The sequence below is a fragment of the Accipiter gentilis genome, chromosome 3 (genome assembly GCF_929443795.1).
Source record: "Accipiter gentilis chromosome 3, bAccGen1.1, whole genome shotgun sequence".
NCBI lineage: Eukaryota > Metazoa > Chordata > Aves > Accipitriformes > Accipitridae > Astur > Astur gentilis.
The window spans coordinates 42,870,287-42,896,354 of NC_064882.1; the positions used below are offsets into that span (position 1 = coordinate 42,870,287).

The 26,068-nt window shown below is 42.3% G+C and overlaps 1 protein-coding gene and 1 long non-coding RNA gene across 3 annotated transcripts; one reads left to right on the forward strand and one right to left on the reverse strand.

The window, feature by feature from the left end:
• Window positions 1–2,333: 2,333 nt before the first annotated feature.
• LOC126052017 (uncharacterized) lies at window positions 2,334–8,941 on the reverse strand. Its single transcript, XR_007509923.1, has 5 exons — window positions 8,805–8,941; window positions 7,410–7,603; window positions 7,206–7,320; window positions 3,197–5,379; window positions 2,334–2,560 (listed from the first exon to the last, which is right to left on the reverse strand). It is a non-coding gene; the product is annotated as an uncharacterized LOC126052017 (long non-coding RNA).
• Window positions 8,753–26,068, forward strand: SUCLG1 (succinate-CoA ligase GDP/ADP-forming subunit alpha). 2 transcript variants are annotated; one of them, XR_007509920.1, is made up of 10 exons: window positions 8,753–8,867; window positions 16,946–17,049; window positions 17,952–18,068; window positions 18,589–18,801; window positions 18,890–18,947; window positions 21,262–21,345; window positions 21,998–22,149; window positions 22,646–22,834; window positions 23,847–24,188; window positions 24,621–26,068. XR_007509920.1 is itself a non-coding variant. In XM_049832020.1 (9 exons), exons 1-9 carry the CDS (start codon window positions 8,816–8,818, stop codon window positions 23,871–23,873), a joined length of 996 nt encoding a protein of 331 aa, XP_049687977.1. In that variant the 5' UTR covers window positions 8,753–8,815; the 3' UTR covers window positions 23,874–26,068. The 2 variants fall into 2 exon arrangements, 1 of the variants encoding a protein (XP_049687977.1); XM_049832020.1 differs by having other exon boundaries at window positions 23,847–26,068.

Genomic DNA, 26,068 nt, shown 5'->3' on the forward strand with positions numbered 1-26,068 from the left:
TTATTTTTGCAAGGACAAAGGTGACTTCAGTACAAAAACCCCTCCAATTTGAGCAAAATACTTTTTTCTTTAGGTGTAAGACAAATCCTGCTATGGGATAAATTCATATTTACATTTTATTCTGGGTTTGTTAAGCCTCCAGAAAAATGCTGGACAGAACTTCTACTCCTCACAATTCCACAATGCGTGAAAACAAAAGCAATTTTAGTATGAAAAAGTTCAACAGATAACTTTGTGAAGCTGCTGTAGCCAACACTGGGACCTCTAGACTGTGCAGGTGACCTGTCCGACTACTTCAAATGATCTGATGACATCCAATAAAAGAAAGTAAAAAGGTATAACTTGTCAGCTCAGCATTTCTTAAGCCTTCAACATATACTCGGAATTAAATAAGAGCGCAACTGAGCTTCGCTTTGTGCTTTCATACGTGTGTCCCCAGGGGAGGTGGGTGAACATCACTGAAACTAAGGGAATATCCCCATGAAACTGCTAGAGGCAGAGATTTATCAGCTGGGGCTAATAAAAGCCACCAGTTCCTGCTCCAGGACCACACAGCCCAGCCCAGCCCAGTGGTCCTCCTGTAGCTGTCCTAGCACCTTCCCCATGAAATCGCAGATGATGAAAATGACGGGGGAACAAGAAAAGATGGAAGTAGCTGGATCTGCTGCTTTGCGTGGTGAAGGAGCTTGTTCCACGTGTCTTGTGACCTCTGGGGACACAGGACCAGACCTGATCTCTTACAGGCTGTGCTAGATTTAACTCAGTTGAGACCTTCTTCTTCAATGTGACTTTGGGGCACGCAGAAGGAGGTTGTTCCCACTCCTTACCACTCTCTTTGGTTTTTTTGATGCCGATTTTCAGAAGTACGACTTTCTTAAACCCCACAGGGATAAAAACCATAAAATTGCTCCATGCCTAATTAGGCAGAGGAACCGAAGTGTTTCAGGGCTGCTGAGGTCAAAGGGTAGGTGGCCACTTCCACCGCTGCAGCTCTGGCCCTTAGATATCAGGGTTACATCCACTTTCAGCTTAGCTCATGCTGAGCTGCACCCCACAATCCTGAAGCCTTAAAAAGCAGCACGGCCTCCAGGGAAGGAGAGTCGAGTTTATTTATCGCACAGGGATTCACTGTTATTCAGTGGAAGTCTCTTTCAGGGCAAAGAATTAACAGCTAACCCCAATTCCTTACGACAGGTGGACAAGCCGTGAGGAGAGGCTTTTCTGGGGTACACTTCTCAAGGAACCTACATCCCATTTTGCTCCCGCTTCTTCCTGGATGGCAGAGGCTCCGCAGGATCCTGTATCCTGCTCCAACACCAGGAGAACTCCATGCAGGGTCGTTGAGAGCAGAATTTGCCGTCAACTCCCGTTTTCCTTTTGTGAACCCCTCCCATCTTCAGATCTGCTCCACTCCTCATGACCAGCAGGACAACCTGATCATCTGGAAGAGCAGGTCTCCAAGACGTGAACATTTCCCAGCGCCGTGGGGCAGTCGCAGGTCTGACACCTGTGTTTTTAATAAACCAGATCGTTGTGCTCGGCTGCCCTGTCTCCAGGAGGGAGAAAGGCAGTGGAACATGTACGGCTGCTCCGGCTGCAGCCCAGTGAACTGCTACAAAAGCCCATCAAATGTCAAGCTTTTCTTTAAGACCTGGAGTTGCTGAAGCATTTCTGGCAAAATTTACTGAATAAAACGAGTAAGCTCTGATAAGCTCCTGATATGTGACAGAGCCAGACTTGCTTCAGCTCACACAGCAAAAGGGAAAAAAATAGTATTTAGATGAAGATGACCACAGGTCTTCAGCAGCATCTTCCTTCCTGGAGAAATCCAAGCTGTGATGAATCTGAAAGGGTCAGTCTGGGGCTGGCGGGCTGTGGGTACCACTTGGGTGTCCATCCTTTGGGACTTCCCCCTAAAGTGCTTCTGATGTTGATGTTGTGACACCGATCGGTGCCAAGCTGAAATTTGACCTCCTGTTTGTGAAGCACTGTAGAAATGACAGGCTCTTTAGAAATACCAAGCCATGGCACTGCTTAGGGAAGAAGGGGGTAGTGTTTGTGTGCTTATTTATTTTCATTTGGCACTACTAATGGTGAAAAAAATATTAAAATAACTATGCTAATAGCAATAGCATAAAAGTTTGCATGCTGTTTCAGAAGCAGAGAACAGAATATAAAATTCATTTGCTGAAAGCAGTATGGGGACTGCACAGAAAAGGAGCAAGTGAGATGACGCCACCAACACCCACCTTTCCTTCCCTGCCACAAACTCTCAACTGGTCCTTATCTCTGCTACCTGGAGTTACACCAGAAGTCCCAGTAAGCCCATTTCTAACTAGTTCCTTAGCAGATGCTCTCAGCCGTAGCTCTGTTACTGCAAAATAACAGGCAGTAGGGAAAAAATAAAGCAGATTAAAGCACAAGTGTGGCTAATCCCCCCAGTGGGAATCCTCACCTCTGATTTTCTCGGTGCCCTTTACAAAGGAAAGGAGAGCAGTGGTCCAGCTCTTCCTGGTGACTCTCCCAGGGCTGAGATGCTGGGACAATTTTTTCTTACAACCTGTAAATTAAAGTACAGAAATCCACAAACTAGCCTGTTTTTAGAAGGGTCAGCACATTTAGCTGCTGGAAGCTGGGTACAGGTGAGGCCAGGGTTTAATTTAGCTTCACGCTTGGGTCCCTGCCTTGATCCTAGGGAGACGGGGGGGAACGACCGATTTGTTTGCACATTCCTAACTTCCAGTGATAGGAGGTGATGATTCCTCTAAAGCTCACAAGATGCACGAGCATTCCAAGCTGCAGGGTTGTTTCAGTGAGGGTAAGAATGGGAGACAGTGATCAAACGTCAGGTGGTGCCAGGAGCATAGGTCCGGAGTCAATGCTGAGGTAAGGGTTAAACCAGCTGAAGAGTTTGTCCCTGGTTTAGTAATCATCTCCTAAATACAGGCTTTCCCTCGAAGGATAGCCTTCCTGCTAAACCCTCCCTGCTAGAACCTGCATTTGTCAAAGGGATGTCTTTTAGCTCTGGCCAGCACCAGGAGACAAACCTGTTTCTGAGTAGGAAGTCTGGGGTATATTTTAGGCTATTAAATATATTAAATATATTAAAGACCACTTTGTGGCTCTACCAACTGTGTTGTTTGTACAGCTGCTAGGCTAAATACAACCGTAAGTTTTTTAATATGTCTGAGTTTACCATACGGATCAAGCGTGTGGCTCCCGCCATCATCCCAAAGGATTTCTGCCTGGCGTGAAGTTCACCACAAAGTTTGTGGCGTAAGGGGCTGCAGTCCAAGGGCAGTGAGCAGCTGGGTGGGAAATGATGGAGCAAGTCTCTTGCTGGCACCAAAACATCCTTGAACAGAGCTCCAAACAGACCTTTTCTCCTTGCTACACAGAAGGGAAATGCCACTTCTTATTTCCCATTTAATATGCAATCACTATTTAGAAAACTTTGAGGTTTGCTGTCTTTATGCCACGATGAGGCTGCGTGTCCTGTTACAGAGAGGTCTGCAGGAGCACGACGTTCCTGAGCAGCATTTCCTCCTGCTCAGAGGTAGGTGCTGACAGTCCAGGCTCTTCATATTCCTGGGAAGCTGTGCTGTAGTGAATGCTGAAGACCTTGGGTTGCAAGAAACTTGTTTCGGTTTTGAGATTCCTTTTCAGGAAGTGGCAAGAGGTTGATGGAGTCCTACAAGTACCCACACAAATCAGTATTACAGAAAAGGATGGCAGGAGGAACTACTGGACCGGAGCAAAGAAGGCAGCATCCTGCTTTCTGCCGCTCTCTTACGATAACATTTAACAGAGACGTGAATGTATTGATGGGCCAGCTATGGAAACAGCATCTACTGAAGCTGTCAGCCAAATGCGAGGCTCAAATCCGTAAGATAACTGGTGGCAGCATTTAACCTCTGGCTGTGCAAATGTAAACGTGAGCAGCAAATACCCCGTGATACGTGCTGGCAGCGGGATTCCCCTGATCATTTTACGTTGGCATTCTCTGGCAAAGCAGTAAGAGGGCTCCAAGTCATTTGTCATGACGGTGAGGTAGAAAAAAGTGTTAAATGCTTTATTCAAGAAAAGAAACCATGCTTTTCAGCTTCGTGCTAGAACAGACCACTCCAGATGGTCTGCAGTTCCCATTACTTCAGAAGTTTGGAACTGAACCTTTCCCCAACCTCCACATTAGCCTGCCTGTCCCTGCCTCTCTTATTTAGCAACGCATTTCACTGGGTTCAAAATACTTTTGGGTGGGAGTCAGGTCCAGCTTCAAACACCTCCAGCAGACAGATCCACCGTGGGCTGCCTCCACGTGGGTGGGTTTCTAAGCTCTTGGTGCAACCAGTGGAGATCGTCCAGCACTGCAAGGGCTCCAAGAGAACAGCTGAACCTTCTTCTTGCAGCAGACACCTGTAGACAGCACGTGAACTTATCTCTGCTGACTGCGTGGACTAGGTTTCCACTGGCACAACGAGAGCTGGGACGGCACACGCGTACACACCTGCCATGCAGACACCTTCAGGCGGTTGAAGCTGGACCTGAATTTCAGTCTTAGCTGCATACTGTTCAGACAGCAAAGACTCTTATTAGGTGTCTAAACATAGGTGTCTAGTGTCACGTGGGATGCCCTAGGGTATCTATCCGAGACTTGTGCTGGAGGACTGGCTAATGGGATACAGGACTTACGGGAAACCCAGGTTTTCCTGGAGAGGCAGAAGGAAGCAGGACGGGGTGCTGCAGGGCAGCTCAAGCTGTAGTAGATGCCAGGCCACAAGCAAGTGTATTGAGCTGCAGTTCAAACACGTCTCCTGTGTTCATCTGCAGCAAGACCAAGGTCAGTATGAAATCCAGAAGTGGAGATACATGGATTCACATATGGAAATGTGCACATGGAAAAGATGATGCTGTGTGAGTTAAGGGGTGAGTTCCTCATGTGGATGAAGGCTGAGACTGGCAAGCACTTGCTGTATCCGTCAAGGCCTCATGGAGAAGACAGACACGGGGAAGGGCTGGTGCAGGTGACAACTATATCTTGATGTTTCTAAGTGCCAGTGCCTAGAGCACAGTCAGTTCTTATTCTGCAGTATAATATCAAACCTGGACTCTGGGCTGTAAACAGGACACCCTGAAAAACCCAGATGTCTAAATTGGTTTTGCTGCTCTCAGTGTTGGTAATCCAGACATTTCAGGGGTTGGTGATTTATTTGCATTGCGCATTTTTGACTGATGATGCAAGTAAACAAAACATTAGCAATAACTTCTCTCATGGAGAAGAAACCAAGGCTGGGAGAGATTGAGTGATTTCAGTGATGATCCAGAGGAAGTGTGCAGCCAGCCAAGCACCACACCCAGGCCCCTCAGCTGCCCAGCCAGTATCTAAAAGAAGAAAAGAGAAACGTTTTTCCACTACTTTTAAGGAAGTACCAAAAGAAGTTGCATGCAGTGAATCCCCCTTTCATTTAAAGTTCTATGAAAGGGAAAATGTTAGCAGATGGTGTGCTTTTGTCTTCTGCTAGAGCTGGAACTCCTGGGATAGGTAAACATTAACAAGATGCTCCTTTGTGTTTTTTTGCTAGCAGAAGGTCAAGTCTTCTGCAGAGGGATACTAAGCAGAAAGTCCTGTGTTTACTATTGGGAAGATCTGCTTTCATACAGCATTAAAGCCCAACTATGAGTAAGGGGGCAAGAAAAATGTTTTCACTAGAATTCAGCTTGTTCCTGCGTGTGTGATTTTCATAAGGTTCAGCTGCAGGATCTGTGTTGCTCTTAAAATGAAGTTGCTTACTTAAAAACGCATCAGGAGAGACTCCACCCCTTATCTGACCTTTGGGCTTTCTGCAGTGGTTGAAAATTATTGTTCTTAGATGAAATTCTAAAATCTTTCTTAATCCTTTGGCTACCCCCACTAGAACTGGGTCTGCCCTGAACTTTGCAACACACCCCTGTCATTGCTACCTGAGTGTTCCTAATTGCTCTATTGTTTCTCCCTGAACCATATAGTTTCTTTCTAGGCAGCTGATTAAATCAGCTAAATTAATGCTGGTGGGACAGAGTGTTCTCTGACAGGAACCAAACCACTGCCTTAGAACAAATGAAAATAGGTTTAATTTTTCTCAATTCCATGTATGTCTGGCCAATTATATATTGTACAGCTGGTTTCCCTGAAACTTTTAGTTAGGGTGATAATGACTTGCATCAATATTAAGATTCAAAAGACTCTATATGCATTTAGGTTTTGAATGCAAATGACTAAAGAGTTGTTTCTGCTACCGAGATTTGGAAAAAAACCCCAAACCCAACAACCCAAACCCTCTTCTTACACAATCCTACTAAAAAACATTACAAAATTGCAGTTGTCCTTATTTGGTCATATTGTTTGACTTCATGCCTGAGTTATTTTAAGTGCTTTTGATATCCAACAGATGGACTTCTGACACTACGTAGCTCAACATAAAAAGGAGAGAAAGAACAACCCGCTGTATAAGTCAGCTGCGGTCAAAAGCTCCAGATGTCCCCATTGACAGGAGTGGGAGTCTTCTCTGACCCTTGGCAGTGGGACAGTCCTGCTTGTCACTGTCAGCTATGAACCAAGGTGAGGGGGATCACTTGGAAACAGTTGGGGTTCTTATTGTGCCATTTGGCTTTCTGCTATCCAGTCTCACTCATTTCTTCTGTGTGTTACTTTCTAGATCAGCTTCTTTCTCTCCCCCTCCTGAAGAAAGGGTTTTGTTGAGAAACTGCTAAAAGCAAAATCTTCCTATATACAGAATGGTAATACAGTGGCATCTAACTCCAATTCTGTAATCCCCACAAGAGTCTTAGTGAAAGCCGCAAGTCAAAGAAAAATTGATTTGGAAATAGATCCAGGTATAAATCTTTTAGTGAGCGGCTTCCTTATAAAATCAGTGTGTATGTTCTCCTAGCGGGATCATATATACCTCATAAGAAGCTGAACATTTGGATGCTTCATTTATTTATTACAGCCTCATTCTGGCCTCAGTTTTATGGACATGAAGTGAATGAAATAATCAGGATGAAATCAGAGGATGACTTTGCAAGTTTATTATTGTCCTGAAGGAATACTTTGTCTCTTCTTGCCCCCCTCCCACAGGGTCCTCCTTGCTCCACCTATGCCCACAGATACACAAATCTCTGCATGGGTTGTTTCTGAAGGCAGCTGATGGCATAGGTGATGAACTGACCTGTGTCTGAAGCTCATGTGTAGAAGTTAAAGCATTTTAAAATCCCTCGTAGGAAGCCTCATTGTAGAGTTCAGTGGTTTCTTGTGACACTGATCTAAGGTCAATTTACTTGTGGCTGAAAAAAATGCACATTTTTTAATAAGTGAGCGGACTTCACAGCTTTCCTTGGTTTTTCTAACTTTCCTAGAAGTCCCAGGTACAGACCCATCCTCTGTTTGCTCTGGAGATGCCTCTCGGGTAATCACTGTCCCTGACACGTTCTTCTTGTGAATGTTTGCCTAAACTCCCTTGTCAGAAAATAGGAGCTGAGCCTTTCTTGTGGTTCATTAACCATTTTGTCTTCCAGAACAAATGTTCCCTGAAGTTTAGCAGAAAGAAAATGCTGCTGTTAAGAATCTCTGTAGGGAGGAAAGAAAACACTAATTACTGTTTAAGAACTGTGTTGTTTGATTTATTCAAATACACTCTTCCTCCTGCCCCAGGATCAGCCAGGTAAGTAAGCTGTCCATGGTGAATGAGGATTGGCAGTTCTCTTTCACTTTTTTTAAACAATTTCATCTCAAACCATTTAGCCCCAGTAAAGCGGTGGGTGCTTAAGACTGCCGCTTATCAGGCTGACCATTACAGCCGAGTTGCTCTTCCGTGACTATTGCCTGTGTCCTCCTTGGGTTGTCCTCACATCTCGCAGCATTTACTTAGCGCTCGCTTGGCACGGTTGGGATGGGGGTTCTGCTCTCTTTCTACATTGCTTCAAGCAAATTACTAACAAATGAGGTCAGGTATCATAGAATGGTTTGAGTTGGAAGGAGCTTTTAAAGATCATCCAGTCCGACCCCCCTGCCGTGGGCAGGGACACCTTCAACTAGACCAGGTTGCTCCGAGCCCCGTCCAGCCTGACCTTGGATGTTCCCAGGGATGGGGCATCGACCACCTCTCTGGGCAACCTGGGCCAGTGCCTCACCACCCTCATCGTAAAACATTTCTTCCTTATATCTAGTCTGAATCTACCCTCTTTAAGAGAGGGAATCTATTTCATTTGGTCAACCAGTTAACTTGTATACGGGTTTACGTATCACTTACTCAATTAGAAGACACCACCTTTCCCTGAAAAATGCGACTTTTTTTGGCATCTGCACGCCGCGCAGCCCCCCATTCGCCTTTGCTCCTCACCTTTACCCACAACCTACGCCCGTACCAGGGTGGGTGGCTTTTCACGGGCAGCCGCAGCCCGCCCCCATCGAAAACCGCTCTCGGCCTGAATTTAGCACAAGTGAGGAGCTACCAGGGCTGGCTGTCGCCTTCCCCCCGCCCTGCGGTGCCGGCCGCAGCCCTGTCACAGCGCGGCCTTGTCCCCCTACGCCTCCCCCATGAGGCCACCTCGGACTACAACACCCACAATGCCCCGCGGCGCTTCCTCCGGTCCCACCCCGCCTCCTCATCTCTGACTGGCTGCCGCCCTGGGTGGGGGGGGCCTCGAGCTGAGCCAATCGGCGAGCGGGGCTGCCCGACGCCGCGCCGGCTCGGGCAGTGCTCAGGCGCCGCGCAGGGCCCTCCCGCCCGCCGCTCTCCGCTCCGCTCCGCCGGGCCGCTGTCATTTACCGAAGGGGACGATGTCTCACTGCAGCCGCGCCGCCGCCCGCCTCCTGGGCCGCTTCCTCCGCCGTGAGTACCGAACCGCCGCCGCGCTAACCCCCGGCGACGGGCCGCGGGGCCCTCCCCGCTGCCTGGCAACCGCTCTCCGCCGCGGCCTGCTTCGCCCGCGGCGCCCTTTCCGTAGTAGGGGCCGCGGGGCCTGAGGGAGGTGGGCCCGCCGCCGGGGCCCGCTCCTCCTCCTCCTCCTCCTCCTCCTCCTCCTCCTCCTCCTCCTCCTTCTCCTCGTCCTCTTCCCGTCACTGGAGGGGAAAGGGGCCGGGCAAGGTCACCGCCAGTCCCCGGGGAGATCGCCAGGCCTCTGGGTGCGGCGAGGAAACCCTTCTCCCTGGGTCTTCTCTGAGGCCGCTCGGCCTCGGGGCGGCAGGGCCGAGGTGGGAGCAGAGCGGTGTCCTCCGGCGGGGGGGGGCAGCCCCTCTTCGGGAGGGTGAGGTGGGAGGGAAGAGGTCTCTCGGCGGAGGTGAGGGGCAGGGGGCACGCGTGGCTGCGAGGAAAACCGTTTCCAAAAGTTAGGGGAAGTTTGGGGACCCAGAAAAGCTGCTCTCTCCGTTGTAATCCCCCGGAAAGACTAAAAAAAGGCCTAGAGGAAGCTGATGGGGTTGGATCTAGTCACTTCGAGTCACCAGTGGTTGGGACTAGAGAACTCTTGAGGTCCCTAAATCATCCTGTGATTTCGACACGAGTCGGTAAAGTTGTTTTTGCTGTCAAGAGAAAGATTGTTGGTCTTTAATTGTTGGAGGGCACAAGCAATCTGAGACTAATACTTCAGCTTAAAAGTTTTTATATGTGTTGTTCTGAAGATCACAATAAAAAATAAAGTGCTTTTTTTTCTTTCTTTCTTTTCACTGTGCTTTTTTTGTACAGTTAAAACTGCATCCTCTACTGAAATCGGTATGGTATGCCTAGGCACAAGAGCAGTTTCTTGGGATCTAAACTGAGGAATTGGTGCATTACTCTTGGTTCTTGCAGCTGAGAATGAATGGGCAGATGTAAACCTACCTTGTTTCACTGCACACAAAGCGTTTTTGTCTCAGGGTGGTGGTAACTTGCAGGTCAGGGTCTAGTAATGTGATCCCACAACGTTTTAAGCTGGTCGGAGTTGTTCCTGTGGCACACCCGCTATCCTCTCAGGTATCCGTTCCTACCTCTTGTCCTCCATGAGCAGGAACAGAAAACTATTTCCTTACTGTACCCTTAATTTCTGCTAGTTCAGCTCTTTGAATTGGCTCCCCTGAGCCCAATGAGAATTGGTTCTGATGGAGGGGAACAGATGGGAATATAGCACCTCCAATTTAGCCTAATTTATACTCCCAGCAAAGCTACTCTTGGGTGCAGTTTTACATGTTAAAAGCCCATGTTGTTCCCTTTACAAATAGCAGTAAGAGATTCAGGAAAAAGTGCTTAAAATGATTTTGGGGGGTAGAGGGGAAGAAGTGGTCTAAGCAGCTCAAGAAGTGTTCTGTTTGCAACAGTTCATGAAGTCTTTCAAAGAAACTCCAGCAAGATGAAACAGTCCTTCACTGGAAACCTTTCTTCATTTGGTGTGATACTCTTTACAACATGTTAAAAGGCTGCTGAAACCTGAAATTTGGACTTTGTACATCCATTTTCAGTAACAAATAATTAACATCTGCTTTTCTCGGTGATTTAAAATCGTGAGTTTCTACTGTGCTCTGTTGCAAAAGAGATGCAATATCTATTCTTGGTGCGTTGCTGAAGCAAACATGCAGGGTGTGTATCCGTAAGGTTCAGTTCAGGAAGTTGTGAAAACATAGCATGAAATATATCAATGAATGTCAAGTGCTTGCTCAAAGTTCGGCTCAAAGCACTGTTTGTATATGGACAGAGTCAAGAAAGACTTGTGCTGGTCTATACCACACTTTGAAGAGAGTCTTTGTAGGCACCTTAACTGTGGTCAGAGTGTCAGGGTTAGGGATCTTATGTTCTGGGCATGTTAGAAGGCTTTGGACAGCTCTTAGATTAAATGATTACAGTAATTTATGTGAATAGCCCTGGCAAATAATTGCTGCAGAAATAACAATCCAAACTGAAGAATTAATTGTTTTTATGTCAACAGTGTGGAGGGAGGAAAGCTCACACGTGTTTTTAGTGCAGTATACGTGGGGAAAAACAGTTTGTTGGCTTACGAGAAATAGTTGATTTGTGCTGAGGAGAACACACTTGTTTCTTCAAGGGCCTGCAGTTTCACTGAGGTGCTTCACTTTGTTTTAGCTTCATAAATTCGGGAGAAAGCTTTCCTTTCAAATGCCATCGTGTATCCTGTGGCCTGATATAGCCAGTAATGTCCATTGCAATGAGCGGGGATTTTGATAGGAAAGAGATATGTGTTGAAAGGACTGAAATTTTTCTGAATGTCATTTCCCACGAGTCCTAGTTTTGTTTTAAAGTGGTAGGTATAGTGTAGTCATTGCATCTGTCCTTTACCGCCTGATTAATTTACTTAATTCCTCAACTCCTATACCATGTTTGTAGATTGGGGTTTCCATAATTAACAAGAATTTGGCAAGGGAAGGGTGAGAGAAGAGAGGCTGGGGAGTGATACCTAGAAATCCTCTGAGCGCATAATCCTCTTAAACAAAGGAGTAAGATATTTTGAGCAATACCTCAACAGCTTGAAAAGGTCTTTGTCAATAAGAATCATCTTCTACTGATGTAACTGATATCTTTAAGGGTTAATTCTGTAGATGGGTTTGGGGAGGGGAGAGAATTATCCAAATGTAATTGTGTGTGTGAGTATATACACACAGCCTGATAATAAAGACTACAACCTAATAAAGAACTAGGGTGGGAAACTGTGTGGGGAGTATTCTTGTTAATATCAAGCTTCTAGTCAGTAAACTCTGAAATTTGCTGCAGCACTTTGGTCTTTGCCAAACTTTTTTTAATGTCTATGCTCTTCTGTAATGTAAGAAGCTGTCTAGAACTGTTTCTGTGCTGTCCTCTTCAGGCCATGCATTTGTAGGCAGAGGAAGGAGAAAGGAAATGATCATAAGAATGTACAAAACATTGAAATGATTTCTCGGAAACAAACTGAAGGTCTGTAACTGATAGAAAATAAGGGGGGAGGGGGGGTGGTAGGATGTGTGTGTGGAAAAAAAACTTCTTAGCATTTTAAATAGCGCTCCTTTGTACTTCAATCCTTCCTCGAGTTTCCCCCGCACTGGCCTCCGTTTTCCCCATTTGTATTGGAGCCCATATGATTTCTAAGGCTTTCTTCTTTCCTTATATAGGTAATAGAAAGGAAAAGGAATATTTTCTTTCATCTTCAAGTTCTCTGGCTATTTCAAGGAGTAATAGAGGAAGAATTTCACTCATTACTTTTCAGTCTTCTGGAAATGTAGGTATCTGCTCTGATCCTTCTAGAAAGGAATTTCTGCTGTTTCACCTTGCTTTTACATTGTGCTCATTTTATGAGCACCCTCGGATGCTACCTTAGCTTCCAAGCTTTATTTTTTTTTTTTGTTTGGGATAAATGTAGGTAAGAGGGAGGCACTTTGATTGGTTTCCTGTCCATAGGTCTAGGAAATCTTGCAAGAAGTCTTGAAAATAACAAGTTTTCAGCTTAGTATAGTTTGAGTAAGGAAGAGATTAAGCCCTTAGTATCCGTACTGTCAGCTGGCTTGCACAACCCAAATAAGCTGGGCAAATGCGGCTTGGGTTGTATCGTTTTAAGTGAGATTTGTGCTTGGGAGGTGTTGTTGCTCAAGGAGTGCCTGAAAGCTCATGTAAACAGTATTTACATTCCATGTGTGCTTTAAAATACCTTGCAAGTGGGTCACTTTTCTTTTTAACGTGTAAATTCATGTTTGGACTTCATGATAAATAGTAGGGTGTATTTCTAGAAAGGCTTGTTAATTGTAATACACAAGTGAGCTTAAAGCCCTGCTCGAGGCTAGAGGTGGTGAGTTTTCTTTTAAGAAGTAAATGTAGCTGGGTTTTCCTGTTACTTGAACTGCAGTGAGTTCTGGCCTCTGCCTAGCAGCGTGTGTGTTGGAATTAACTCTGTCCATTAGTTTCTAGTAACGTTTCTTTACTGTAAAACAACTTACGTTTTATATACAGGCTTATACCCCTCTGCTAAGTTTAGATCTTACTTTTCAAATCTATCCGGGGACAGCAGGGTTTTGGTATTTGAGCACTTTTCATAACTACTTGGTCGTCCTGTACAACGGACTAAAATAGGTTCTTGCCACAGTATGTCTCTTTTTAGCTATGCAGAAGCTAAAGTACTGGAAAGCCAAAATAAATGCATCTTGTTATTTGTATAACTTTTTTTTTTTTTTTAAACCACAGGCTATGCAAAACAGAACAGGGATGGGGCAGAAATGAAAGCATTGCCTGGGAAATATTATCCAGTTTCTTATTTTGTTTTTAATAGTCTTTTCCAAAGGTCTATTACGGGCCTTTGCTGGACACAGCAATGCAATGTTGGAACTCTGATTTGACAAAATACAGTATTTCCACTGTGCTTTTGGTAAGATTTGGATTTGGTAAGACTTGTCCTTACGCTCTAGGACGTCATCTGGAGCCTGTACCTTTGTAACTTGGCCTGTAATTTAGACGTGTGCATTAAAATAGCATCACCAATGAGTTTGGCTTTTACTGGTTCACGGCTGAAGAGCAGACTTTCTTTTTAATTTTTATTTTTTTTCCCCCCTCTTGTATTCTTGAAGCAGCAGGCTTTTACACGTGGGCACCCTAATTGTTCTAGTAAAACTAATTGCCTGAGTGGCGTTGGAAGTTGTGAAGCAGTATGAGCTGGTGAATGAAGGTCCTGAGTGGAAACTGAGACTTGGATTCTCTTTCTGACTCTTACCTGCTGTGAACTTAGGCATGCCATTTCCATTTTCCACCTGTTTCCTTCTCATTTTATATGTGTCTTAACTATTTAAATTGGCAGCTGTTTGTACCCGGGAGTTGCTGTTTGTGCCATGTATAGCAGAACCTCATCTTGACCGATGCACCTGCTGCTTCTACTGTGCTGATAACTGGGGCACACTTTTCTGCTTCAGACAGGGCTATGGACAGAAATATAGAACTGTATCATGTCAGTTTAAATACCCCCCAAAACTCAGACTCATCCATCCCAGAAAGTGCAAGGTGACTTTTTTTTTTTCCAGTTTCTTCAAAAATGTATCGCTCCCCAGACGTCCCCATGCTAAGCTGCCTCTCTCTGAGGACAGCAAATGGCTTAAGCCTATAGCCAGGCTTTTTTGAACCAGCTGTATTTTCTCTGAACCAGGGCTCTTCAGTAATGTAAGAAGCACGTACAGTTTTCAAGAGTAAATCCATACAAAGCGTGGAATTTAAGCTGTCTTTTAGTTATCAGGGCCTAAATTTTTTTTTTTTTTGGTACTTTGATAGCTTGGAAAATGCTCGAAAGCTTCTTATCCTTGAAAAATATATCTATACAGTTTTCTCAAAACTGAGAATTGACAAACTTAAGCTTTCAAAACCATTTTTTTGCAAGGTTATAAATATCTGAAAATAGATATGGAATGGACAGCTGAACTGGGACTGTAGAATTGCTTTTATGGTATAGAGAAAGCAGTGACTATTTGTCAATTTTTTTTTTTTTTTAAGAATACTGAAATCACTGTGTGTGTGCGGTGTGTCTGGCAAGCTGCCCTCTCTTATTTTGCAGCTGGATTTGTCAGTGTTGTAGCACAGACAATATGTGTAAAGCTCAGATTTGAATTAGTTTAGTGTTGCCTGTTTATTCTTTACCCTTGCAGGCCCATCAGAGGGCTTGCCGAACATGCTCTCCCATACTTCTGGAAGTCCAGACCAATCTCCACAAGGCATTGCTGGTGGTAGGTCTTGACTGTAACGGCTTCTTCACAGGGCGATCGTCCTCTGCTTTTCTGAAGGTTGGGTTTCACCCAGTCGTATCCCGTGCCTGCGAGGGATTGCCTGAATGGCTGGCATCAGGTAGACTGATGCCCTGTTCTCCTCACCAGCAGGCCAGCTGTTTCTCTGCTTATTTTGTCTCTCCTTTGCTGGAGGCAGGCTGCTGTTTGCCAGTTGTGCCTTCAGGTGACTTGGTGTGGCAGGTCGGGTACAGCCTGCAGGGTGTTGCAGCCTTGCCTAGGAAGGCTAAGCTGTTGGCCAAGTACGAAGAGCATACCATGCTGTCTTCTGTAGCCGTGGCACCGAACAGCAAGACGTTTCTCTACCCTTCCACAGACAGCCTACTAACCCTATTCATGAAATCTTAGCTTCAGACGTATTTTGTGCATTACTGCTTTGTGTTTCTTCCTGGCGTAACAAGTCCTGTAACAGTGTTTGTGGATAAAGATGTGATTTAGGTTAAAACCCTGCAGGTCAGTAAGCTGACATGTACTTTTACCACTTTTCTTACAAGTTTACTGCATGCTAGTCTGTACGTTTCTTTTTAAAATCTAGCTGAATTTTACTTGTTGGTCTGAAGATGAGGTGTTGCCACAGCTCCTTAGGGAATGGCAGGAGGTGGTTGGAGTTGAAGTCCTGTGTTTCTGTCAGCACTTTTTAAGAAAAGAGTAAGAACTTTAGATTTAGCAATAGTAATGATGTCTGTAGGCTTCTTCTGGCATGACTTTATTTTTCTTCTCACTTTTTTTGAATGGAAGTAAAGCATAAAAGCAGTGTATCACGAAAATTTAGTTGGCAAAAGTACTTGTGAAAGAGTCCTACGTAGCTCTGTGATAGAAACGTGTATATACGTGGACCTTAAATTTTCTGCACTTTTTTTGTACCCCATAGAAATAGTGTTATTACAAGACAATAATGCATCTTAATAAATTCTGTGCATTAGCAGTTTATATTGAAGAATCCCTTTCTCCTTTTTTCCACTTAATAGCTTTACTTCCTTCCTAAAAATAGAAAAAAAACCCCAAAAAACCACCCCTCCCTTCTTCAGGCATGCCTGAGTAAATAAGTATGTGGAGCATTCCAGGGCCCATGACTCAGGACCTCTTATTTTTGTTTCAACTTCACTTTTTACTTCCTCAAATCCTAAGTGGTAAAGTGTTAAAAGAGCTAAAGAGCTATATAGTAACATACTGGTGTCAGCTTCTGTATTAAGATTGTACCCTCCCATATTCACCCTAAGCACAAAATATGGTTTTTATCTGAAACACAGGGCATAAATTGGTTCTGATCCCATCAAAGCTCTGGTATTTGAAAAAAGCATATGGTAATGGATATAGGCAATGCATGCATCCTTTTCATACCAGAAGACCTCTCTTTCCTCCTCATCTCAAGCTTTCTTGCATGGTAACGTTCTGTGCATTTCTGTTTTAATAATTTGATGTCAACACATCTTTCCCTTCAGCAGAGATGCAGTCGTTCTCCTTGTCTTTTTGATACCAGCATGCACTGTGCTGTTTTTCTTTAGTTGTGTTGTTTTGTTTTTTCAGTACCAGAGTTGTGAGAACTAAATTGAAAATCTTTCTAGTGGATCATCTGGAGAGCTGTATTTCCTCATGAGCCCAAGCGCATTTCAAGCAGTGATGCCTGGGCTCCCATAGCTAGGCATCTTTTGGAAAAAGGTCTTTTGCTGTATGTCTTGCGTGGCATTAGGTTTCACCTGGGCTGAGGAACCATCGACCCTTTCAGTATTTCTCATTGTCTGGTATGGACTGTGCTATGTTCACAGGAGGTATAACATAGTACCTATGTTGTAACAGCCTCTGGGATATCGGGATTTTTAGTTCTGCTTTGTCACTTTGCAGAATTTCTTAGAGGACAGAGACGTGTTCATTTGCAAATGAAAATAGTAGTTAAGATGTTGTTTCTGTCTGTTGTTTGCCATGAGGAATTCTGATATTAAATAATATGAGAAATACCTAGCCTGACTCCTAGCAAACTGAGTAATCACACTGATGGAGTGAACTACAAGTGTTTAATGTCTTGGAATGACAAGTACTAATTACAGCTTTCAGAGCTACTTTTGAAAACATGACCTACTGGATCAATTAATCTTTTGATATAAGCGTTAATATATATGCACTTACTTGGATGTTTCTTGACTTGGAGTCTAACAAAGCAGTGGATTAATGGTTTGTGCTCTCTTTTCTTTTTTTCTGTAGTGCAACAGAATGGAGTACGACACTGCTCCTACTCAGCATCAAGGAAAAATCTGTATATTAACAAAAATACAAAGGTTATCTGTCAGGGTTTTACAGGCAAACAGGTATGTATACAAACTATTTCTTCTATCACCCTTTCAGTTCAGAAAGTTAGTTGGCCAAAAACCATAATAATGTATAAAAGGGATTATATACTGGCTTTGTCTGTGTTGATAGTAAGCTGGACTTCATGATCAGGAAGGTCCCTTCAGCACTGTAGTTTCCTTTCTTTGGTCCAAATAGACTTTTTTTTCCTTAAATTCGATAGACTAGAGTTTAATTTTTTTTCACTTGTGCAGAAGCTTAAAACTTGTTTTGAGTCATCTCTATTATATTTTGATTTTTGTTATTAGTTTTGGTCTTAAGTGGGCCTTTTTATTGTATACAACTGGAAGGGTTTTTTAGTAAAAGGAGAAGTGCAAAAAACCTACAAAACCCTTACTATTTTAGAAGTGCTTCTTTCACAAATGCTTTTGAATGTCAGTGCTTATGAATTAAATTTCTGTTTTTATTTCAGGATATTTAATAATTTTCTCACATTCATTCTTTTACACATTTGCAAGGGGAGAAGACTGCTTTTGCTAAAACTATCAGCTAGTCATGGATGAGAATGCTAATTTCTTCTATTTCATTATAGTGTCTGTCATCTGCCAGACTTGATGTGGAAAATAAAATGTGTCTGCAATGTTTGCAGGTGTATTAGCACCACACGACAAAATATCCTTTAGTGTGCAACCACAGTGCTCTGATTTAAAAGAAGCACCATAGCATATCCTGAATGCATCTAAAAGATGTTGATGCACTCTTCAAAATAGCTGATCGTATATATGTAGTGAAAACTTCCTTTCTCATTGTAAATTTAAGTACCATAAATTGCCTTCAGAATTACAGATAACATCAACTTTTTTGGGGTCATTTTATTTGCTATTACATGCCTTTTAACTTTACTTATTTTTCTCTCTCATAGGGCACCTTTCACAGCCAGCAGGCATTGGACTATGGCACCAATCTAGTTGGAGGAATTTCTCCAGGGAAAGGGGGACAAACTCATCTGGGTCTACCTGTGTTTAATTCTGTGAAGGAGGTAATTTGCAGCAGTGACTGGAGGGCAGACAATTTAATGCTGCTGCTCCTTATTCCATTGCTCACGCTGAAGAAACAAACACTTGAGCCACGGATGTCACTGTGCAAGGAGTGAAATAGAAGCCTTGTAAAAGAGGGGGCATTCTGTGTGGTCAACCATGAGTTTGGCTTCCACTGTGAAGTGCACAGAGTCTGGATACACTTACTTTATGCGTGCAACTAGTTTCTGATTGATTCTGGTGTGTATGATGAATTTTTAGCAAACTATTATCTGAGGGTATTTATGATGGTGTTCATGGGGCAGATCCTTTCCAGACACTGGTTAGTTCTCAGTTCCCTCGTTGTGCTGCATGTGTCCCATCTTCAGTGAATTTAACACTTGCTTTGATGATAGTAAATTAATACATCTACATTTACTTCATTTATGCCTGTGAATGGACATATTTTAAATGACTAGTGGTCAAATGTTCTCTTCGCCCCCACTAAATACTCGATATCTTTTTTTGTTACGTCCATTGTAGGCCAAAGAACAAACTGGTGCTTCTGCCACTGTTATATATGTACCTCCTCCATTTGCTGCTGCTGCGATCAATGAAGCAATCGATGCAGAAATGCCATTAGTTGTATGCATTACTGAAGGTATTCCCCAGCAGGACATGGTTCGGGTTAAACACAGACTACTTCGGCAGGATAAGACTCGACTAGTGGGCCCGAACTGCCCTGGGGTCATCAATGTAAGTGACTTCTGGATTTGTTCCAAGGCTGAACCATTCTTAGTGATTGTTTGAATGTTCCATCTGACTTCTCCTGCTCTTTCCTTAGCCTGGAGAATGTAAAATTGGTATCATGCCTGGTCACATTCACAAGAAGGGAAGAATTGGTGAGTTTTTGAATATTTATGCGTCATCTAAAACCAAAGTTTGGTTACTTCAGTTTTCTTATTCATGAGGCTAGTAACATCCTGCCCTGAAGACAGTTGACATGCTGTACAACAGCTTGTCTGTCCTTCAGTTTGTAAGTGAACTTTGCCATTATGAGTTCTGAAGGCCAAAATCAGTCAGTCTACCATAACAGACACTGAGTACTGATGGTAGCGGCAAAGCAGTTGGAACTTTCCTTAGGTAATGTGGTTGACTTAGTTTCCTTAACACTTTCCTTTGAGGATACCTTTATTTATCTTGGGATTTGAGAGCACTAAGTTCTCCAGCTCTATTCCCTCCAACAGCTTGGCTCCTGAGGACTAGGATCCCACACCTATAGTGAGCTCAGTATTATAGCAAAGAGAAGAGATTGCAGGCAAGTTTATAATATGATAATTTAGACAACTGTCCCATGGCAAATGGAAGTGACAAATAGACCGACTTCTCAGACAGTGGAATTAAGGTCAGAAAGGCAGTGACTTGTTCATGTTAGTTACGCAGCCTGTTGCTCTTGTCCTGAGTTCTGTTGGTTCCTTGTTCTAAACTTTAGAAATAACAACTTGATTATTTCTAAAATAATGCCTTTCAGGAGCTATAAAGAAAATTCTTCCAAAATACACATTCATACTTAAATAGAGCTTCAGAAACATTGTTGTAGATGGCATACGCTGCTGTTATCTGTCAGTGGGGTAACCAGTTTAACTGGAGCACAGTACCCTTTGCAACGTTACCATTTTTTTTTGACGAAAAGTGTGTTTACTGTGGGGAAAACCTGTTCAGTGCTCTTGAACTATGTGGACTCTGCACTTTTCTAGCACAGGAAACTACCTCTGCTATTTAACCACTTCTGACTTGAGAATAAGCTGTACCTAGGGAATGCTGGAGGATGCATTAACACTTGTGTTACACCTCCAGCTTTCAGAAGTACCTATAAACCTGGAACTGAAAAATCAGATGACTGCAATTATGCCCTTTGTAGATGCCATTAAGACATTGCTCTATGACTGTAAAAGGTAACATCAACCAATGTAGCCTTGAGCTCCCTTCTGATCAAAGTTCTGTTAAGATTTTCTAAATATCTATATGAAATGTCTTGTAGTCCCAAGATACTAGAATCTGAATGCAAGGCATATCAAATGCATGAATCCAGTTGCCCCACCGTTGCTGCAAATGTTTTCAATGGTGATCCAAGGATCAGGGAATAAAAATGTAACTTTGCCATCCTCCCAGCTTCATCTAACACTTATGACCTTTGGTGATATGCTCTCCAGCTTTCTATTACTGTGAGGCATCCAAGAATCAGTTGGTAATTTTGGGATGCAAGCTATAAAAATAGCCACAGTCTTTGGAGCTTTATCTGTAGCTTCTCGGAGGCAATCTGATTTTAATAGTAAACAGGAAGCTCTTTGGAAACATAGCATGAAAAAAACCTTTGCTAGTAGATATGTGAGCTGTCCAACAGTATAAACAGTTAATAAAATGAAAGTTGTTAGTCTAGTGCTGTATTTTTAACTCCGTTTGTGCGATGTACTTACTATATTCCTTGTTGGATGGCTTGAAGTAGATGGAAGATGATGTCTGTTTTTCCTGGAAACCTTCCCTCTGTAGTATTAACAGAAATCTTGACTTGGAAAAATGAACAAAAAAAACCTTCCAAATAATTTGCCCCTGATTTAGGCTCTGTATTAACTTCCATCCTGAGTTTAAAACTAGGGTTATGGTCTCTTCTAATATTGCAATGTAAATGCTGAATGTGTGTTGTAGAACAGTGAGCTGCAGCAACAAATACCAAAATGGTGATAACTTGCATTTGTGCAGCATATTTCTGTTCTGGAGGATCTCTCATGTTCCTGGTCATGCTGGAGATGTGATTAATACCAAATTCTTTTGTTAACTGTTGAGATGCAACTCTGTTTCAAGTTCAGTGCATCAGCTACTAGCATACAAGACAAGTATATTCTTCTATTTCATCTTCTATTTCATTTTCAGTTTTCTTTCTTGGTAAAGCTATAGCATGAGGAATGCTGTCTCAGTCAATATTACTGACTTTCTGGGCAGGTTTAGTCTTGACAATTAAGTGTCAAAAAATGACAATGAAGAAATAGTACGGATAGAATCTGATACAGAGTTTTCATGTTTTGGCAAGGATAGCTGGAAAACCTGGCATCTCATGTTTGGTTTATTGAGGTGATTTTCATGTATATATGGACAGCTGCCTCCAGTCATGCACTTAGCTATGTTAGTGTTAAGGTTATCTCCTTTTCTTTCCTAAAGGTATTGTGTCAAGATCTGGAACCCTGACGTATGAAGCTGTTCATCAGACAACGCAAGTTGGATTGGGACAGTCTTTCTGCATTGGTAGGTTTCCTCAGAAACAGACTATTGCACCTATACTAATCTGTTGGTTTTTTGTTTGTTTGTTTGTTTTTTTTTAACAAGAAGAAATCCAAAGTAATTTCTTTTCGCAAGCATAGAAGTTGCTGAATGGCAATTATGTTAAGAAATGAGATCCCTATGTGCTGTGAAGAGTATAACACTTCTCTATTATCATTTCCACATCAGGTTTAAAAAAGCCTAAACCCCAGCTTTGAACAGAGAACTGCCAGCAAATATGATGTCAATTTGAAAACACATTTTCCTGAGAAGTTTGTTATTATGAAGGGATAGGGCATTCTTAGACGTTTAGTTGGGTATGTTAAGTAAATTCAGTTTTCTTACAGCAAAATTCTAGACCTTGGGTCTTGGTACTGCTGTGTCTTATACAGAGCCTCTGTATAAGGCATAGTATTTTGTTTATGGTTTGAAAGGTGATTATACAGATATCAAAGCTTTCTGTAAATTGTGGGGGAGATATTTGGAGCAGGAATTTGGGAAGAGCCTTCAGAGCTGCCCCTCTTACGAGCCTTTGGGAATATTCTTCCTGCTGAAATTTACTTTGAAACTTTCACTGTAAATGCAATATCATTATCTTGAGTTAGTCTTTTTTTTTGTTTGTTTTAATTTTTTTCAGGGATTGGAGGTGATCCCTTCAATGGAACTAATTTTATTGACTGCCTTGATGTCTTCTTGAAGGATCCTCATACTGAGGGGATCATATTGATTGGGGAAATTGGAGGAAATGCTGAAGAAGATGCAGCAGCATTTTTGAAAGAAAATAATACTGTAAGCCTTAAACAGCTTGCTTCCAGACACCTTGGTAGTTAGCCATCTTCTTTTGCCATGTCAGGGAAAACTCAGTTCAATCTCTAATCTCTATTTACAAAAAAACCCCAAACAGTCATACTTTTATTAAAAAGAGACACAGTTGAAATTAGGAACTTTATACAGATTAAATCTAACTGGATAGCAGTGTCAACTTTAGATTTTTAGTCCTGTAATGATCTTTGTAGTGAACTTTCTGGTTTTTGTAATATACATGGCTCTGTAGAGAGATGTTTTAAAGTTTCTGATTGCTTCTAGTGTATGATGCTTATGAGGAGAAAAAGTATTCCACACTTTTCAGACTCTTGGTTCCGTGTTGTTTGAGGTTTCTAGATGTTTAATATCTTTGCCTGGCTAGTTGATGTTTAAAAAAACCAACAAATAAAATCTGCCATCTGGAATTGCTTTTCATCTTGCCCTTCCCCACGTAACACAGTATTTTTTTCTTTCTTCACAGGGTCCAAATGCCAAGCCGGTAGTATCATTCATAGCTGGTCTGACTGCTCCTCCAGGCAGGCGGATGGGTCATGCCGGAGCAATCATTGCTGGGGGAAAGGGTGGAGCTAAAGAGAAGATAGCGGCTCTTCAGAGCGCTGGAGTTGTTGTCAGCATGTCTCCTGCTCAGCTAGGTAGCACCATCTACAAGGTTCGTTGCTCAGAAATTGGTATACATACTTATCCACAACAAGAAGCTACTTCTGAGGGAATAAGAGTTGGGAGTACATCTCTTACCCAAATATTCTGTTGCTCTGAACTTGGTTAAACATAAGAACTCTATAGACAGAAGGAGCTGCAGTTATTACCTAGATAATACGTGCATGTAATTTTATATAATATTGCCTTTATAGAAAATAAACACAGCGAAATAGAGAAGAGATGACTTCTGCTTTCAAGTGTAGCAACTTGTTGAATTGTGTTTTGTGGATGCAAAGAACCTGAATTAATTTTAAATATGGAAACATTCTTTGAAAGTAGGATATTTGAGGAAGGAAAGCCTTGGCATACAGGTCTATCTATTTAAAGTACTAATTCAGAATTATGGTTGAATGCATACAGCTGAAAAACTTTTGTATGGAATAGGATTATTTGCATTTTTCTTAATTCATATCCAGAAAAAGGCATTGCTTCACAGCTAGAGGAAATGCATAATTCAGCTGTGCTAGGTTTTTTTTTTTTTTTCCTGTGGTGACCCTATAGTATAGCATCTTCACAGGCTGCTGTGGGATTCTTCCCTTCTTCTGTTGTGTTTTTTCATTTACTAAAGTGAAAATCTTGACTTCATTGCTTCTTTGGCTTGAATCCTTTACTGTAAGGGTTCTACTGCAGTTCTTGTGCAGATTAAAGTGGTTTTGAAGTCTGTTATGCTATGGCTGGGAGCAAATGGTTCCTTGACAGCATTGCAATCTGAATGTAGTGCACTGACTGCAGTCTAGCACTGCTGGTTTTTCGTAGCTGGTTTGTTAATGTGAGGTGGGAGGATACTTACTCTCCTTTCCCCTATCTTGCACACATTATGCATTTTATATTTTAATTTTTAATTCCAGTTTTTAATTCCTAAAATCAGATTTTCTAAGATAAATACAAAGTAATTGAAATTAAATAGTAATAGAAGCATTTTCTTTTTTTCCCCACTGGTAATGTCTGTGTGCTATTTGCAGGAGTTTGAGAAAAGAAAATTGCTGTAGGAGAAGACACTTTGGAATACTGTCTCCAAAACATCAGTGCAGCACCTGACCTCCGCTTATCTTTTGTCTGCTACTCTTCAGTTGCCCAAATGACTGACACTGGTCTATGAATTTGACTTAGAAGCCATAAACCTCCTGGCTAAACCTGTTTTGATGTCTCCTTGGTTCAGACGTGACCACCTCATTGTAAATCACAGAAATTAATAAATCTACTACTAAATCTGATTCATCTTTTGAATTCCTGAAGCAGAGCCATTTCTTCAATCATCATAAGCAAAATAATCTTTTGTAACTTAAGCACTGCCCATTTTTAAGGTAAAGTTGCTTATAGAGATGCTTTTAAGGATCAAGGCACTGACATTATGCACATATCACACTTTGCTTTATTTTTAAAAAATCCAGTCTTGTGTGTTCGTTCCTGGCAAGTACGTTTGAACAATAGGCCAAAGTTTCCGTCCATTAAACCAAAGCTGCTGGATCTGAAGGGTTTGCTTGTTGATCCATGTAGCTGGATATATCTGAAGTCCAGACTTTCTTTTTAGGCTGATGAGCCTTGATGTGACTACACATGCACAGTGTAGTCATCTACTGGCAAGGAATTCTGTTTGTTGTTTGGAGAGATGGAATTTTTATTCACTAAAACGAATCTAATTTCACATGCGAATATATATTCAAAATTGTCTGTAACTATGAAAATGATTTGTTCTTTAGCTTACATTACCTTAATTTCCTCTTTATCTTAACTAGGATTGCATTGCTTGTGTGTTCTGAAATCCTAATAACATTGGGACATAATGGAGGAGAATTACTATTATCTGGAAAAGAATATAATAAGGTAACTTTCTTGTTAACCACTCCCAGCACTGTAATGGAAAGCCTTTTTTTTTTTACTTTGGAAATAGCCCAAGCACTGTGCCTATAAATGAATGTTACAAGTTTTATCAGGATGGACTAAAACCAAGATTGCTCTCTTCATATAGAGGACTGAAAGTTCATGTAACATGGCACTTGTCTAAAGATAACCTTGTGTTCCATAAAGGTGCTGTTACGAAAACTTGCGTTGTTATTTGTTTAAAACTCTTCTTAGTTTTCTTCCTGAAATGCCTGTGGAATTTGTCTTCCTAATGCAAGCAGTAGGCAAGTATGTTGATACTGACATTTACAGTTCCTAGACCTAAGCCCTGATGAAATGCATAAAGGGACAGGTCATATCTCCACTGCACTGAATGTGTATTAATACCAATACACTTCATATATGGTCAGGCATCGGTCAGATGATACAGGCCGTAGGACACAGAGACCAGATGCTGTATTATTCACCTTGGTATGATTTACTAAAATGAACCTGACAACCTGTCACTAGACGGCTGAAAGCAGTATTGAGTGGTAAATCATTTGATAAAGCCTATGACAACAGATAGGAATTTTCTTACTAGATCTGCTCAGTTTTCTGGTGGTGCCTGATTTAATGCGGAGCAAAAAGACCGAACGGTGCCCTTTAACTAGAGAAATACCAGTGCTAACATGTCTCAGTCTGTGTAAGAGTGCAATTCTTCACCAATGAATGTCAGGTTATTGCAGCCTGTCTTCTTATGAGCCTGCTAATCAAAGTAACTCATCATAGTGGTGGGCTTCTCCACTACACGTCTTTTGAGATGGGTAATGCTTCTTGGTGAACTGCCTGAATTTCATCATTGCCACCAGTGTTATAACAGATGACCTTCCAGGACAACTGAGGTGTAGTAAGTTTCCTGCTAGGGATTGCTCTGTGGAAGCTCTTTTAGAGGCACCAGCTATTGAAGAAGGCGGCCACAAACTCCAATGACTGTTGTCCCCTGAGAAAGTGTTTCCTTGTATCTTGAAATTTGAGGATGGGTTTAAAAATGTGACCTTGATTCTAATGTTTGCAGCAGTCATCTGGTGCTGTGCCTTAGTAGCTGCCTGATTCTGTTCCAACCTGGGGAAGCAGTCTGTGCTAGCCTGGAGCTGACCATCACTTAAGGATGGGGAAGAAACTTGACCTTGCCTGATAGAAAGGCTTAGTTTTCGCAGTTTTCTTTTCCTGCCTGAAAATGTGCACTTGACAAATACCATCAGAGCCTCTGGCATTGCTGATGACCGTGTCTCTTTGAAAAACGTGTTCACATCTGTTTAATACCATATGTACTTGTGAATAAATATTTTGAGTAATCCAA